At 43.5% G+C, this 18,371-nt stretch overlaps 1 protein-coding gene across 3 annotated transcripts in view; it reads left to right on the top strand.

Moving 5' to 3' along the window:
• Positions 1–18,371, top strand: part of RTTN (rotatin) — a 115,651-nt gene that overhangs the window by 80,027 nt on the left and 17,253 nt on the right. For all 3 annotated transcript variants that reach the window (XR_013814187.1, XM_079784075.1, XM_079784076.1), the window contains 6 exons: positions 2,473–2,665; positions 5,267–5,357; positions 6,750–6,903; positions 11,166–11,303; positions 14,161–14,378; positions 17,775–17,880. Coding sequence is in view for 2 of the 3 variants with exons in the window: in XM_079784075.1 (XP_079640201.1) it covers positions 2,473–2,665; positions 5,267–5,357; positions 6,750–6,903; positions 11,166–11,303; positions 14,161–14,378; positions 17,775–17,880 (900 nt within the window). In the remaining variant the exon portion in view is untranslated. The remainder of the gene's footprint in view (positions 1–2,472; positions 2,666–5,266; positions 5,358–6,749; positions 6,904–11,165; positions 11,304–14,160; positions 14,379–17,774; positions 17,881–18,371) is intronic.

The raw sequence follows: 18,371 nt of genomic DNA, 5'->3' as shown, positions 1-18,371 counted from the left end.
CTTGAAAAACCTTATAACCGTGGTTTTGAACTCTATGTCCAGTCGCTTGTTCTCCTCCATTTCTTTGGTCTGTGATCTGTTTCCTTGCCTCCTCATTTTCACTGCTTCCCTGAGTTGGTAGGGTAGTTTTGTGTACTAGATGTCCTATTGGTTCAATGGGTCAGCCTCCCAGTTACTTGAGGTGGACACTCTTGGTGTACCCTTGTGTACTGTGTGTCCCCCAGCAGGAGCTACAGCAAGAACTAGTTTTCTCCTCCTTTGCTTGGGCAGTTTTGGAGCAGTCTGACTGGAGCTGCAGTTAATTTGGTTGAGCTGCCACAGAACAGGCCATTTATATGCAAAAGCCACTGTGTGGAGCCTGGGCGGGTTTGTAGAATGTGCGGGGCGGGGCCTCAGGGCGGGGCGGGGTCTCAGGGCATCACTAGGCTAGGGCGTGGCTAACGGCGATGGCTGGCGTCAGCCGTCTCTGCCTTTCCACGTTTCCAAGTCCCTGCGCCCCGCGCTCCAGCGCAGTAAACCCTGATTGCTGGGCGCACCTCGGCAAAACAGTCACTCTCACTTTCCGACCCGATGGCTGAGAGTCCAGCTTCTCCCCGTAGGTGTCTGGGTCTCCCGCGAGTCCCCAGAAACTGGATTTCAGAGTGATCGGGAACTTATCTCCCTGCGGGTTGAAGAAAAGCCGCGCACCCAGTCGCCCGCCGCCAGCCCGATTCGCGCGTCTCCGTACCTCACTCAGTTTTTCAGCGTTTGTGCTCCTTTCTCTCCTTAGTTGTAAATCTGCCACTCATCCAGTTTTCCCGTGGTTCTGGGTGGTAGACGTTTTGTCTTTTAGTTGTATTTTTGAAATTGTTGTGTGAGGCAGCAGATTAGTTGTCTAACTATGCCGCCATCTTGGTTCCTCCTCTCAATTTCCTGGTTTTGATAATTGTCCTGTGATTATAAAAGACAAAATCCCTGTTTAGGAAATTAAAGGGGGTTATGCCTGCAATTTACAAATCCTGTATAATAAAAGCTTAATATGCAAATTGTCCCCTTGGGCGGTTGTTGGACTGGGAGACTGGGAGTTGGACCGCTTGCTGTGACGTGCGCTGACCACCAGGGGGTGGCACGGAACATGGCGGGTGTCGGCGATGCAGCCCTGGCAGCAGGTGGCAGTGGAGGCACTGCCGGCCCGATGGGCCCTGACGAGAGCGGGTCCGAGTGGGACTGCGGCGGGATGGTGGAGCAGGTGAGCGGGAGGCTCCAGGCCAAGGCGGGTGCGAGTGGGGGCCTAATCGCCCCGCTGATCTCCCCGTAGACGGTGACCAGCAGTGGCCAGGCTTGGGCTGCCGCCCAGCTCCCAGGTGCTGAGGGGGCTGGGCTGGGGGCCTGGCCCTAATCGATCATCCTTCAAGCAGGATGGTAGAGCAGGTGAGGGGGCGGTGCCAGGTCAAGGTGGGGTGCCAGGTGTGGCTGTGAGGCTGGGGGCACGAGCTGGGGCCTGATCTCTGCAGGCCACCCTGAGGGACCCCACCCATGCACGAATTTGTTCACTGGACCTCTAGTAGTACATAAGAAGATAGGTAGATAGATAGCTAAAATGTGATGAAGTGTTAATATTTAGGGATCTCGCTGAAGGTATATGGAATTCTTTGTACTTTTTGTAAATCTGAATTTATTTAAAATATAATGTTTCTTTAAAAAAGAAGTAAGGAGTGAGGGTCATGAAAGAGAGTCTTGAGGTAGATCAGCTTTCTTGTTAGCTGTTCCTTGCCGAATCTTCTAGGGAAGCGCCACAGTCTCATGTTGTCAGTTCTAAAACCCAGAGTCTCTGAACACTGAAAGTTTTCTCAGACGCACTTGTGAGAACACTCGCTCATACCTGAGTACATGTGGTTGCAGCACCTGCCCTTTATTCGTCTGCTGACCGTGATAGTGCACATGCTACGTGCAGAAATGGTATTATGCTGTTGCCCAAGATCCTGCTGGAGGTGTTAATTAACATATGGTATTTGTAATTATTATCTTTCTAAAATCTAAAACTATTTTGAATTTTGAAACACTCTGGTCCCCAGAATTTCAGAAAAAGGACTGTGGACAGTGTATTTGTTCCTCTGTGTCTGAATGCTTGGGACACAAAACCACGCTCTGCCTTTCTTACTTGGCTTTTGCACTCTTATCCAAGACAGACACACACATGTACATGTACACAGAGACACCCATGTGTACATGTATGTGCATACACTCATGTGTATTGTGTTTATGGATATGCGGACACACTCACAAGTGTACATGTATGTATGTGCGCACACACAGTGGAGGTGGATGTCTAACTCCCCATCCTCAGGGTTGAGATGAGTCAAGCACTCAGGGAATTCCATCTCTCTTGGGCACGTTCAGGAACTTTCCTCTGATCAGCAGAGTTTGAGACTATTGCACAAAGCCGCAAAGTAAACAAAATAGTGACATTTTTATGCTTGTTTTCAATCCTAGGTCAGCGTGAAGCAGTGTCCCCACGGCTCCCTCATGACTCGTCCCTTTCTGCTCTCCTGCCCAGACCATGCATCCTGGTCACCCCACCCCTGCTGTCAGCTATTTGCAGCCTCTCAGACAGCCTCCTGGTGATTGCTCCACAGGACACAGCATCTGCCTTCCGACAGGCTCGGCTCATAGAGCTGCTCTGTGGGTAAGAGAGATGTACTCCCGGAGAGCCATGGTGGTGGAGGTGAATCCCACAAGTTGTATTCATGACTCACTGTATGGCTTCATGTTCTGGATATTTCTTCATCATTTGTAGGCTCATTAGACTACAGGTTTTTGCTTTTGCCAGAATTGTACTGACTGCTTTTATTTTAGATCCATTAAACCACTTGTATTGGTTTGTTATATTGACTATTAAGTCCCCCCCCCTCGTCCTCCCCCCCAAAAAATCCTGATTTTGTAAAATTCAGAGGCTCTAAGCCCTACTTATCCTCCACCACACTCAAGGACTATTCAGTCCCCTTGGTCATTCTAACTGGAAAGAAGGAGTTTGGGGATTTAGCTCCCTCGTGGTCATCATCCTATCTAATAATAGAGTAACATGTAAATTACCATCACTCCGCTACGCCCACGATTGGGGGGCGGGACTCGGGGTGGCCTATCCGGCCATTGAGAGGCACGGATCCGCTGCCACTGAGCGGGGCTACCCTGCTGTTGAGAGGTGCAGGGGGCGGGACTCCTGCCCGCTGTGCCTCTCAACGGCCAGATCTGGGGCCGCTGAGGGGGTCCCGCTCCCTGCGCCTCTCAATAGCAGGGTAGCCCCCCTCAGCGGCCGCGGACCATCAAAAGTGGGGGAGCGAGCTCTGGCCTCAGTCAGCAAGCCACGGAAACCCGGCAGAGGATGGAGAGCAGCGACGAGGAAGACATGGAGAAGTACCGCATCCACCTACGCCCCGTCACTCTGCGCACACGCTGCACCTCCTGCCCTGTGAAGTCCGGGTTAACCGGCCCACCCCTGTGGGGCGCTTTTTCACCCCGGCCATCCGTCAGGGTCCCGATGAACTCCAAGTGTCGTTTCGGGGCTGCAGTCTGAGGGGTGAGGAGGTGGAGGTGCCGCCTGGACTGCTGGGATACGTGATGGTGAGGGAAGAGAAGTCGGTGGGGAAGCAGGACTTTTCAGCGGGATCCGACAAGGACGAGCAGGAGCTGGTGGAAACCCCGGAGGCGCTGGAGCGGGACTTCGACCGCTTTATTCGTGCCTCCGCCAGTTTCAGCCGCTTCACCCTGTGGGGCCTGGAGAGCATCCCTGGCCCGGATGCCAAAGTGCGTGCGGCCCTGACCTGGCCCAGCCTCGCTGAAGCGATCCAGAAACAGGTGCCGCAGGACTGAGAACCAGCGCTTGAAACTGGAAGCCACCGATCCCTTCACCAGCTCTCCACTTTGGATCCACTGAGTCCACCACCCCAATAAATGAGCTCTTTCACAGCAAAAACAAAAACAAAATAAAACAAAAGTGGGGGACCTGGGTGCCTGTCTGCTCTGGCACCAGACCTTTCAGAAGCCTCAGCCGAGCCGGAGGCTTCTGAAAGGCCTGGTGCACCAGCGGACAGGCACCCAGCTCCACCCCGAAAAGCGAAAGCGTGTAGGGGACCCTACACGTGCATGATTCAATCATGCACTGGGCGTCTAGTACCTAATAAAATGGTAATATGCAAATTACCATCACTCCGCTACGCCCACGATTGGGCCTGCTGGAGGCACAGGGGGCGGGACTCAGGGTGGCCGATTGGCTGGCAGTAGGAGTGGGGGGCGGCGACTCACGAGTCCCCAACCCCCGCTCCTCCCGCCGGCTTAAACGGCCGGCGCTGCGGAAGATGCTGGTGGCGGAACTCGGGGTGGCCGATTGCGTGGCTGCCGGCACCAGTTTTCCGCCAGCAGCAGTTTTCCTCTGGCCACCCGCCGATCGGAGCGCCTCCTGATCAGAGTTCCTCTTGGGGTGGCCGATTGTGCTGGCGGGAGGCGCTCTGATCGGCGGGTGGCCAGAGGAAAACTGCTGCTGGCCGGATAACTGGTGCCGGCAGCCAGGTGAAGGAAAAGTCTATTGCACGAAACTTCGTGCAACGGGCTCCTAGTATAAGAATAATGTCCATGGATTGAAAAATCATTTAAAAAATTCATTTGGAGTTATTTAGTTATGGAGTCTGAGAGTATTCTCATAGAATTTAGGGAAATTATGATTTGGTTCATTCATTTATGTAATATTAATAAGCCTCTGACATAACTTTTTCTGATTTTCTTATTGTTTATACGGTATAGTTAACAGTGGTCGGCAAACTGCGGCTTGAGAGCCACATGCGGCTCGCGAGCCGCTGTTTGCCACTCTATTGACTAATGAGTTTGCCGACCACTGGTATAGTAAGAAAGGCCTTAGATAATTTAATTCAGACCCACTTAAGGTCTAATTAGAGGTCATTCACTCCCTTGTGTTGCAGCCTTGGGAAAGTTACTCTGCTTTTTGGAGTGTCATTGATGACACCTACTCAATGGGGTTAATGTGAGAATTAGAAGTAATGTTTTAATAAGATTTCGTTAGACATTTTTCTTCAGAATTCTGCTGCTTCCCACATTTATCTGATAAGATCTTTTCCTGTGTTGTAAAATAGCTTTTTATAAACATTGACTTTCTTTATAAAAATCCTTTCTCTTGAATTCTATTCAAGGTTACATTCAGACTTCAAATTCTGACTAATCTTTAGTTAGAAGCCTACCAATCATCTGAAGGGTTTTCTTTTTCTGTCCTAAACAGTATTGCAGATGCTACTCTCATAGAGACATGTGTCCAGGAACTCAAGGCCCCGCTGCCTTCGTCACCCCCAGTGGAACACACGCAGGCTCAGGTGAGGGTCTGTTTGTGTGTCTGTCTGCTTTAAGTGCCTTCTCAAGGACCTGCTGCATACCAACCAGCATCTTCCCAAGTGAATAAAACAAAGATCAAGAACAAATCCATATATGCCTGATGATGTCATTGGTGGACATCTAAGAAGAAAGTCTAAAGCAGGGAAAGAGAAGTGATGTCATAGTTGGGAGGGTAGAGTTTTTCCACATATAGTAAGAAAGGCCTTAGATAATTTAATTCAGGAGGCCTTTCAGACAGTGACATGCAACTTGAAGTAAGTGAGGAAGCTAGTCCTATGGGACAGAGCAGGGGTATGTTTGGCCAAAAAGCAGCAAGACCAGAGGGGCTGGTGCAGAACATGACGGCAGATGAAGTCAGAGGTTATGAAGAGCCCCATGAAGGTAGGGCCTTGCCTGATTTGTGTGTACCATAGGGTCCTCAGTGTCAACACAGCACCTGTCCCATGGCAGGTGTTCATTCATGTATCATTTCTGTAATCCTCACAACAGTCACATGAAGTTAATGGCCTCAGAATGAGGTGGGAGGAAAGTGTGTGTGTGTGTGTGTGTGTGTGTGTGTGTGTGTACACACCTGTACAGAGAGGGGCTTCAGAATATCTCTCTAAAGTTGATTTGTGTGGACTATCTCATTTCCTGGGGATAATGGATAAATGAGACATCACAGCTTATTCTTTAATTTTTGCCTATCCAGGGAATTATATTTTTAAGAAGTACTTTTGTCAGTTTTTAATACTTCTTACAATATTACAAGCAACATTCCAGAGATGGTTTTATTGGTAATATTGAGGAAGATTGAATTTTACCTTTGTAATTAAGAGTAGTATTTTTATGCTGAAGGATAGTTGAGGGCAAACTTCAAATGATTTGCATTTTATTTGTAGTAATAATTAGGCATTAGGCTACCTCCCCCAACCCCCAGTTGTGTACCTTGAAGAGTATTTTGTAATTTTTCTTTCTTTCTTTGCAAAATTATAGGCTTTATGGCTTTGGAATGCCCTTTTCTGCTTCATTCAAAATATTGATTTTACAATTTAGCTACTTGAAAAATTATATTTATAAACCTTTCTAAGGGTTTCTTTTTTCTAAATGGAATTCAGTAGTTGACTTTATAAATATTGTCTGGTTTGATGTTACTATTATAGTTTATGGTGGTTAATGTGGCCATTAACGATATGCTTATGAGAAAAATAATGCTTTGTCTGCTATGTGTTCAATTTAAGATCTTTGAAAATTATGATTACTACTTTTTTAGCCTTTTATTAACTTATTTACAAAGAAGTGACTTACAACGCATAGAAAAGTAAAATACATTATCACTGAGATGGGCTTTTCCTCTGATATGTTTGTTTCACTTTATCTCCTTTTGCTGATAGGTGTCCTTTCTCCTCGAGTACCTGGTATCTTTGTCCAGGCTTTTGCAGTCATGTTTATTGGTAGATCCTGACCTTGTGATTCAGGATGAGCTTCTGAAACCTCTTATTACAAACATCATCCGAGTTCTTACCATATGCACCAAAGATCTGTTTGGTAAGCTTTATTTTTTAAATTTAGCATGGAAATAAGTAATATTGAAGAAGAAAATCTTATATTCTGCATCAGATATCCACTTCAAGGTTACATTTTAGGTTGCTTTTTGCCAGTGTTTTAGAAGGTTTTATAATGTATTTTATAGCTTGGATGTGGTAAATGGTGCCAGGAGCTGAGGGAAGTCTATGGTGTAATAAAGGACCATCCCTGTGTTGTCAGTATAAATGGGGGTAAAGTTCTTTATGGAGTGTGAGGAAGTACTATGAGCTGTATTAATTATTCTTATAAACTCTGCTAAGGCCAGATGACCTACTAATAACTCATTTGCAATAAGAATTATAAGCAAGTCTAGCATATAATATCAAATTTTTCTTAAGGTCTGAAAAGATTAAAAAACATACTGATGAAAAGTTGAATATGCTACTTAGTAGTAGAGACAATTAAAAAAAAAAGTAGGGCCTGGCAGGTATGGCTTAGTGATTGAGTTATCGACCTATGAACCAGGATGTCATGATTCAATTATCAGTCAGGGAACATGCCTGGGTTGGGGACTTGATCTCCAGTAGGGGGTGTGCAGGAAGCAGCCAATCAATGATTCTCTCTCATCATTGATGCTTCTCTCTCTCCTCCCTTCCTCTCTGAAATTAATAAAAATATTTAAAAAATAGGATTGTTATCAAAATTAATATGTAATACCTATCTAAAATAGTTTATAATGAAGTAATTGATCATTTGGCAGTTCTCTGCCTATCCATTCATTCCTATCTAGTCCTTTGAATTTTATGGATTGGCTTGGTTTTAGGTCTGATATGTGAATGTTTTATGATTCTCAGCTAAGCCAGTCCTCTGTGTCTCATCAGTGTTAGAATTATCCCAATGCTAGAGGCACAATAACTCCCTACCTGAAAAACTTACAAGTGGCAGTGATGTCCTAACTAAGCTAAGTAGGTTAGACCATGCATTCTCAACTAGTGTGACATCACCCTCCCCCCGCCCCCCCCCCACAAAAGGAGCAAAAATTGATTATTGGGGAAAAGGGATGGGAGAACAATTCTAGCTATTACAGTGGTTTGTTGCCATCCAAAGCTCAGCTCTACCCAATAAAATCTTATTCCTCATTATTTAATTCTCTTATTGGGTTTTCTTGGGTATCATTTGAGAAGCATCAAATTGAGCTCATGGAAGATATACAAGGGAGATGCAAGATCAGTGCTAAAAAACTGATGGCTGCGACTGGAGGACTTGATTCAATGCTTGATCCCAACATCACAGGGCGAGAGGTGGCCTGTGCATCTTGGTTGCCACTGACTGCCTTGTGCATGTTCTCATTGATTTTGTTGCTTTTATGTGTGACTTGGGCTTTGAGAATTAAATAAAAATAGTATCTATATTACTATTTAATTATATAGTTAATTATATCAAGTGATGAAAAGAAAATGTCTATAATATCTGAATGCATATCTAGTAAGTGGTTAAGTTAAAAGTTACTTTCTCATATCTAGCAAAAGTTAAAAGTTCGCTAAATATTTTTTAAGAAATTAAATTTTTTTTTCTGAAAAAAAGTTTTGAATATAAAAATTGATTATATTTAGTATATACTTATATAATTTGCAATTTTCATATATAATTTGACACATTTTACTATATGAATAAATTACCCTAAAAGGTGTTTAGTTTTAAAGTTAAATGTTAATAGCCCTTTTATTTTTAACTAGAGGCCCGGTGCACAAAATTTGTGCACGGGGGCGGGGGGGATGTCCCTCAGCCCAGCAGGCACCCTCTCCAATCTGGGACCCTTGAGGGATATCTGACCACCCATCCCCCTCACAATCCAGGACTGCTGGCTCCCAACTGCTTGCATGCCTCTGCCTGATTGCCCCTAACCACTTCTGTCTGCCAGCCTGATCACCTCCTAACCACTCCCCTGCCAGCCTGATCAACACCTAACTGCTCCCCGGCGGGCCCGATTGCCCCTAACTGCCCTCCCCTGCTGGCCTGGTCACCCCTAACTGCCCTCCCCTGCCAGTCTGGTCGCCCCTAACTGTCCTCCCCTACAGGCCTGGTCTCCCCCAACTGCCCTCCTCTGCTGGCCCGGTCACCCCTAACTGCCCTCCACTGCAGGCCTGGTCCCCCCCAGCTGCCCTCCCCTGCAGGCCTGGGTCCCCCCCAACTGTCCTCCCCTTGCAGGCCTGGTCCCCCTCCCCAACTGCCCTCCCCTGCAGGCCTGGTCCCCCCCAACTGCCCTCCCCTGCTGTCCTGGTCCCTACCCCCCAACTGCTCTCCCCTGCAGGCCTGATCCCCCCCAACTACCCCCCCTGCTGTCCTGGTCACCCCCAACTGCCTTCCTCTGCTGGCCCGGTCACCCCTAACTGCCCTCCCTGCTGTCCTGGTCACCCCTAACTGCCCTCCCCTGCAGGCCTGGTCCCCCCCCCCCCAACTGCCCTCCCCTGTAGGCCTACCCCTCACAACTGCCCTCCCCAGCTGACCTGGTCCTCCCCCCCACAACTGCCCTCCCCTGCAGTCCTGGTCCCCCCCCCCCCCAACTTCCCTCCCTTTCTGGCCTGGTCTCCCCCCACTGCCCTCCTCTGCCGGCCTGGTCACCCCCAACTGCCCTCCTCTGCTGGCCTGGTCACCCCTAACTGCCCACAACTGCCCTCCCCTGGAGGCCATCTTGTGGCAGCCATCTTGTGTCTTGGAATGATGGTCAATTTGCATATTACTCTTTTATTAGATAGTATTTAACTTCCAACTTAAATATTTTATTTGGCCCCCTTAAACCTGTATTGAAAAAAATCAGTAAGCTTTACACTTACTCTTTTTATGTGTAAAGTCTGGATATACAGATAGTACATCAACAGATATAATGTCTGTGAAATTAATATTTAATAGGGCTCGTGATGAGAAACCATATGTCTAAACACTCTTATAGAGCTGGTAATAACAAAAAGGTAGAGAAATACCAAGGATAGTTATCCAAACTGCCTGGAGGGTGCTATTTCCAGATGCCTGGTGGATGCTGAAGAACACCAAGAAGGAAGTCCTCGGTTTGCATGGTGATGGAGTTAGCAGCGGGCAGAGACTGCTGGTGGTGCGGGCATAGAAGACAGTCCTACGATACTGGCTGCCCTCCAGCTCCCATGTGCCCAGCAGAGAGAAGGGACTAGCTGTCCTTACCTTAGAACCGTGGCTCCAAACCTTTTTTTGTCCATGCCCCACCTAGGCATCTCTAAAATCCTGATGCCCCCCTGTGACATAGAATTCTTATTATTCAAAAGGTGAACTCCTATTCATGTGGAGGAAGCCTAAAAGGCTATTAACTTGGTCTAAACAAGCTTTCAAAGCATGGCATCCATGAAAGAGAAAAATAAAAGAACAAAAGGACAGTTGAAGTACTGAGGAAGAAATCACTAAGAAATTGTTAAAAAATAATGTGATATGAAAAAATAGCAAATAAAGTTTCAAAACATAATAGAGAACTGAAATGCATAAATATGTCATACTATGTATTTATATACTGTATATGAGGCCCCTAGAACCATAAATGCAAAAAATCCACTGTTAATTAACCTTTTGCACTCGGATGTCGAGTGTGACTCGACACGGTTAGCATCGGTAGCAGGAATTGAGAAAAAAGCAAGCGAGTGCAAAGGGTTAATAACTCATTCTTGAATTGTCCCCCTTAAAAGTCAAATTGCCTCCCTGTGGGGTGTGCCCCACATTGGGAGCCACTGCCCTAGAAGGTTCATTGGGCCATTGTCAGCCATAGGCAAAGCTGCAGATCCTCTTCTGTGTCTTTCTTGTAGGGCAGTACTCTTCTGGTTCTTCAAAGAAATTCTCTTCTCTGCCATGACCTTGGTATACACAAAGCTACTAGAGGGGAAGAGAAAACAGGAGAACCTTCACTTTTATAGAAGTAACACAAACAACGACATGTTTTTACAATGTGCCCAATAAGAACTTCTGAAGTTATGGCTTAATATTCAGTTTGCCATGCTTCCTGATTGTTGTCAAATGTGCTTTAATAAGAGGAGATGTGCCAATGTGTGTGTATTTGTCTATAGGAAGGTGGAAGAGAGAGAGATTTAAGAAGCAATACAAAAGAGAAATTAATTGAAGTAAATTCCTGCTGAATTATGTTTGTCTCCATTTGACAAGTACATCCCTCTTATTTTAAATGTAATGAAGTGGCTGGTGAGTTTCGTATTTTAAAAAGTTCTTTTGTTTTGCATTAATAACTTGATATGTCTTGATTAACTTGATAGATGCAGAGTTAGCATTGGCATTTTATCAGACATGGACACATTTATTTAACCTCCTGGCCACACTCCTGAGGAAAGCAGGAACTGCCTCGCTGCCACCCATCGCGACGGGCCTGGCCAAGCACTGGGCGGCAGTGGTTGGTAAGGAGCTGCTGTCACTGGCTTGGGATCTTCTGCTCGTACAAATGAGGATAATCGTTATTTACGATTTTATATAATAATGTATTCTCTAAAATTAAGTTATTATGGCATGGGCCCTGAAAGAGAAACCCAGGTGCTTGCTTTAAGACATTTGTAGTGTTCTTGAGCCCCCAAAGTGCATTTTAGAAAAATTGAAACACATTTCAGGGTACCAAAACACAGGTAAGAAAAGCCTGTGGCATTATGAAGATACAATATGACATGATTACAAAACAATGAGAGATTTTCTTGAGTTGGCGTGAAAACTGGGCTCTTGCCTCACGTGCGTGCATTTAGTGTGAGTAAATCCCGTGTACACAGTCACATGGAGAGTTCTAGTAAAAGTGTCTAATCTCAAGTCACAGGGCTTTTCTTACAGCACAGAAATGTAGTTATTTTTATGTTTTCCACATAATAGTTACTGACTAGAGTAAATAAATTATTATTTTTTAAAAAATGATTGATTATTTTTAAAATAACTACTGTCTTTAATTTTTCATAAAGTCTCATCTAAATTTTTGCATAGCAGGAGCCTTTTTTACATAACTGTTTATAAGTAACATTTGTGTTACTTTAAAAAAATAACCAGTTTAAAAGTCTTCATAATTGAATTTAAGTTTCCAAGTTATCACTAATTCAGTTGACTTATTTTCACATTTTATTTTATCATTTGGTCATTCTGTAAAATTAAATGGATGATATATTTTTTAACCAGAGTATATTTCTGAAGTAAGATTTATGGGAAAATACATGTTCAACAAGAAATGGAATTGTCAGATTCCACGATATAGGAGTTCTGAGTTTACTCTAAGGGGAATAACATCCATTTAGAGATCATTATTTTGTTAAAAGAGATAAATATTGGAAGAGATTGACTGAGTAAGACTGAGATTCTCCGTATGCATCCATGGGGTTTATTTACCACCTGAACCACTAATAATGTAAAGCAAGGTGCTTTATGGGGCTCACGGGGCACCTCAGCCAGCTGGTCCGCATGGTCCATCATCTGTTTTGTAAACACACTTGTACTGGAACATGGCTGCACTGAACTCGCTCCCTCACTGCCCAGGCTGCTCTCCTGCCTCGGTGGTGGTGTTGAGCAGTTGTGACAAAGGTGCATGACCCACAGAGTTTACAATATTCATTCATTGTCCAGGCCTTGGCAGAAAAAGGTTGCTGACCCTGATTTAAGCCTGTTGACCTGACACTCTTTCTCTAGTGATAAAATAAAGACATTAAATTCAAAGTCTTTCTGCAAAACACACAGAGTTTTAGATAATAATGGTGCTAATCAAAAGTAACATATTACATCACAGTTAACTTTGATAATAGTGATGTTAATGAAATCATAACTAATAAAAATGATCACTGATATTCCTTGCCATGGAGTTATTTGTTTTTGTTTGCTTTTTTTCTCTATTCCATGTACACATATACATTTAAAATACCTTTTGGTCACTCAATAACTTACGTTGTCTATAATAATCTTTGCTCAAACTTTCAAACTTGACTAATATTTAAGACATTATTTACATGAACAGAATTCTCATGAAACCCCACTGCTGATTAAATTATTTTCCTTATATTACTTAAGAACATAAAAATTTCTGTAGCCTAAATCTAGGTAGAAATTCTCATGATTACAACTCTTACACAAGTATGAATCCAAAATAATATAAAAGTAAGACAATAAAATTATAAACCAGTGCTATCAAATTAATAAAATTAATGTAATGAAGCAAATGTTCTCTTGATTAAAGTAATCAGTGCTCACAACAGGAGATGAATAATGACTGATTCAGTGTAGGTTCTTCTGAGTTGGTTTGCCTGTTCTTTCCACTCTGTTGTTTGTAGATGGGTTCATCTCACTGTTCTCTCAGAGCTACTGTGAAACCATGTTTCCTGCATCAGTCCAACACTGCATACTAAGTCTTGCTTTAAGTTGGTTGGCATCAACTTGTTTGAAAGTGGAAACACAGTCACACTTCTAAGTTGGTAATCTAGATACTTTAGAGTATAGTTACATTAACTTTTTTTCTTTTTAATTTCAGAGAGAAAGGGAGAGGGAGAGAGAGATAGAAACATCAATGATGAGAGAGAATCATTGATCAGCTGCCTACTGCATGTCCCCTACTGAGGATTGGGCCCACAACCTGGGCATGTGCCCTTGACCGGAATCGAACCTGGGACCCTTCATTTCGCAGGCCGACGCTCTATTCACTGAGCCAAACCAGCTAGGGCTACATTAACTTTTTTTAGATGCTATATTCACTGAGCCAAACCAGCTAGGGCTACATTAACTTTTTTTAGATTAACACTGAAATAAAAATTAAGTTAACTCTAGAGCTCAGATAAAAAGGATAAAACAAAAATTAAGGAGATTCCTTGATTCTGTATGTTGTCTTAGTACTATTCAAATTACTTTATTTATTTATTTATTTATTTATTTATTTATTTATTTATTTTATTGATTTTTTACAGAGAGGAAGAGAGAGGGATAGAGAGTTAGAAACATCGATGAGAGAGAAACATCGATCAGCTGCCTCTTGCACACTCCCTACTGGGGATGTGCCTGCAACCAAGGTACATGCCCTTGACCAGAATCGAACCTGGGACCCTTGAGTCCGCAGGCCGACGCTCTAGCCACTGAGCCAATCCGGTTTCGGCCAAATTACTTTTAAATAGTAGAGTTATTCTTGTGGTACTTGAACTACTGATCGCTTTACTTAATTAAAAATTAATCAGATCAGTCTGGTTCACTTTTTTTTTTGGAGGAAAATTTAAAATATTTACATATGGAATTATCCTTTTTTTCTAGATATGTTCTGCAAATGTGTGGGTTTGTCTACCACCTGCCCCTCTCTCTGCACTGCCAGCCTGCAGTTCCTTTCTATTCTCTTGACTGAAGAAGCAAAGAGGCGTCTTCGGGATAAGGATAAAACAGATTCATGCCCCAGTTCAACAGTGGCTTCACTTCTCGATAAAACTCAGGAAAACCAGAAGTCTCTAGAACGACTTAATGAAGCCATTATTCAGGTACGTGATTTTTTGGTTTCTTTAAAACTTTACTCTCAGACCTGGTCAGATGTCTCAGCTGGTTGGAGCATCATCCCATACATCAAAAGGTTGTGGGTTCGATCTCCACTCAGGGTGCATACAGGAGGCAACTGATTAATGTTTCTCCTTTTCTCTAAATCAATAAACATATCCTTGGGTGAGAATAAAAAAACAAAACCAAAACAAAACACTTTACTTTCAGTCTTGGTCTTATAAAAATATTTTTAATCATTTGATTTAAAAAGTAATTAATACTCATGACCATTGAAATAACCGAAGAGTATATAAAGTTAAATTATTTCTTACCCAGTTCCAACCTGTAATGTTGACCAGAATATGATGTAAAAATTCAGAATGAAGTATTAGTGATCTAAGTCCAGCAGTTCAACACAATAGTGTGTCATATGGCCACTGAGTATGCTTTGGGGATGAAGGTTTAATTCACAATTTATTGCTATGTTAAAAACAGTTTATATCTTTGAAAATATGTTCACCTAAGTGACGTTTGATTTTTATAAATGAATTACATGTGTTTAAGGAGGTTATGTATATAGAAGTAGGCAGACCTGGTTGTCACATGTGTGAGAAAATGTCCCCCTTCCAAGCTCTGATACCTGTTTTATCTTTTAAATTATTTTTTTTTGTAATCCTAAAATATGAACCAAGGTTTTTTTCGTCAAAAACCAAAAATCACTGTATTGTTATTTTATAAATAGATTAATCATAAAAACAGGTGCTTCCTAAGTGGCACAATAGTGTTTTCAGGTAGAAGTTATTACCATACATTCCAGTATTAAGAACCCTCCTTTGCAGTAACCATGTGGCATCCTGCTTTTGTCTTCTCACTGAGAGGTGAGCAGAAGGTGCTTCCTATCCGCTGACTTGCTACCATCCCTTTGCTGCTTAGGATTTAGGAGCATCCTGCCTGAGAGCATCCTGCAGATACAGATCCTCTGGCAGGACTGCCTGTGCATAGCAGCCTTGAGCAAGCTAGAATGCAGACAGGCGGACAGAGGCAGCGCAGCTGCCCGGCCAGCTCAGACCTGCCTGGGAGGGGTCACGGGGCTCCTCATGGGACCTGGCTCTCTTGCCCAACAGACTATGGTTGCCTCTGAGCACTGATAAGGAACCTGATAAGGGGTCCCTTGATGTTTTCTCTTCTGTCTCTCTCCAGCAGCTCCTTCAGAAATTGGATCTCTAGGGAAAAAAAGACCTCAAAGCATTTTTCAGTGTCACTTCTCAGGAGGCCACGGCTTTCCTGTAGCAATGACACTACTCACTCCACTCAATTTTTCTTCATTTTAAAACCAAAACTGGACACTGTTCCACTGATCTCATTCTACATCGGAACACAAGGTTTTATTCCCAATGATTAATTGAGCCCAATTTTGTACCTTAAAGAATATAGTAACAGGAAACTCAAATCCACACCTTGACAAAAGTCCTCCCCCAGCTCCTATCCAAAGCATTATTAATTTTGGAACTTTGGCCCTGGTGGAGCACTTTTTTCTGGGGAGAGGGTCCTGGCTCTCACAGACACGCTCTTCTTCAGGGAGTTTGATGACTCATGGAGCCAACATGGATTTCTTTCCCTTGATGAGGGCAGCGTGCTGACCCCTCCCCTGTTCATGCAGCATGCCAGCAACTCTGGGAGCCTTGACCACAGCCATGACTGGTCCCTCCAGCCAGTCCTGACCAGATGAATTCAGAGACCTGCAGGCTGACTGTTTTATTCCCCAGCTACTTTCTCTTGCTTGTTAGTGGTACTGTGTTTCAAGGAACTATGATTGGACTTGTGATAAACATGGATCCATATAGGGATGATAAATCAAGTTAAAACAATGCACATAGAAGAAATGTGTAGGAATTTGTTCAGTTTACCATGCCCTTAATTTTCTCTAAATTTTTATAATATTATAAAAGTTATTGTTTATAATCTTTTTTTTAAAAAAATCTATTTTATTGATTTTTTACAGAGAGGAAGGGAGAGGGATAGAGAGCCAGAAACATCGATGAGAGAGAAACATCAACCAGCTGCCTCCTACACACCCCCTACCGGGGATGTGCCTGCAACCAATGTACATGCCCCCGACCGGAATCGAACCTGGGACCCTTCAGTCCACAGACCGATGCTCTAACCACGGAGCCAAACCGGTTTCGGCAATTGTTTATAATCTTTTGCTGTTACCTTCTTGGTCAAGGAAAATGAGCCACAGGGTACCTCAATGATTTTCCTAATGACTAGCTAATTTTCCCCTCCATTTCTTCCAAATTACAAAATATATAAAGTATTCTATGTGGATATGGGTACATTAACCAATTATTTAAACTGTGTTTCCTAATAAATCATATTCTTTTTGTTCATGTAAACTGTAGGACATGAATATGTGATATTTGTTAAAGGGCCCAGGCTAGTTTAAGACAAAGTAAAAAAAGGAATTGTATCTTCAGTCTACAGTTACTAGATGAGTAGTACTTTTCAATGAGATCAATTTGGTTTTTCTCATATCACTAATATGTGCAGTTTCAATAAGTATGTTTAGAGAAGAGCAGTTTTCCTATTATTAGTAAAGATTGAGTTTATAGACAAATTAGGATTCTCATGGTTGACTATAGGATTTACTCCAAATTATTTCATCATCCTATAATACTTCCTGCCTTTCCCCCCTTCTTCCTGGTTACACTCAGCATGATCTTTATCAAGCACCCCTGGCCCCAGGCATCTAACATCTAACCCACTGGCCAGGTAGAGACCTGCTGTGGGGGCAGCAGCCTGAGGTGGCTAAGGTGGAATCACTGTCCCCTCTCTGCAGGTGCCTCCGGTCACATTGCCAAGAACAAGCCTCAGGTGAAAGTGGAGTTGCGTCTAGTAATCATGCTGTTGTATATTTTATGTCAAGTTATCATTTAAGCTCAATTTTAATCATGATATTCTAAAGCTGGATCATTTTGAAAATTACTGGTAGAAGGAAAAGTTATGAAATTTGAATTACCTAATATTTAGAAATCAAATTGTGAACTTCTTGATTCAGACGCTGGAATTGAACCCCTTGAAAGTGTAATAAAATGTGTACATATACCCACATGAGAATAGTATCACAAAAGATTTCACCTGAATTGAGTCAGGTCTTTAGAGCTAGAACACCAGTAAATGGGAAGCACAGAAGAGAGAAAATGAGAAAATATTTACAGGGTAGAGGACAGACACATCCAGAATGTGGGCATTCTGTAATGTGACCGATCGAGTTTACTTGACAATAGGAGGGAAGCAGCACCAATGAAAAACCCTGGTGGGCATGTGTGGGGGCTTAAGGAGAAAGGCAGGTGGCCTATATTTAGGGGACATAACGTGCAAGTATTCTGTTATCTTCACAGTGCTACGAAGGGAAACCCTCCAAAGATGTCTTGAAGAGAGTGGCCGCGAACGTGCTGTTGTCGCTGCTGGCTGTCAGTAGGAGGGCTCAGAAGCTTGCTTTGAAAGGTGGGCTGCTGGACCACCATGTGTTTTTGTGCCATATGTCAATTCAGGTTTACTGCTTGTTTGTTTTAATTTTTTATGGACTCTACATGTAAAAAAACTTACAGGGTCGCTAAAAAATAGTTAAACGTGCATTACTTTTGAAATATGAAGATTAAATGTGTAGACTATTTTTTGTGCAGTGATTTCTACTCTAGAGAATGAGAATATCTAAATATTATAGAGGCTTAATAAGTAACACCACTCAATCCTATCTAATAAAGAGGGAATATGCTAATTGACCCTCATGCTGTCTGCAAAGATGGCAGCGCCCACAGCCAATAAGGAGGGAATATGCTAATTGACTGCCCCGCCCTCAAAGATGGCAGCACCCACAGCTACAAGATGGCAGCACCCAGTCCTCTCAGCCCCGCTGGGGTGGCAGGCGCGGCAAGGTGTTACCGCGTGCCTGCCTCCGAAGTTCCCCAGTCCCCTCAGCCCCCCTGCCTCCCAGA

Source organism: Cnephaeus nilssonii, assembly GCF_951640355.1.
Source record: "Cnephaeus nilssonii genome assembly, chromosome: 11".
NCBI lineage: Eukaryota > Metazoa > Chordata > Mammalia > Chiroptera > Vespertilionidae > Cnephaeus > Cnephaeus nilssonii.
Note: the sequence above shows the minus strand (reverse complement) of the source record. Positions and strands in the feature narration are given on the sequence as shown.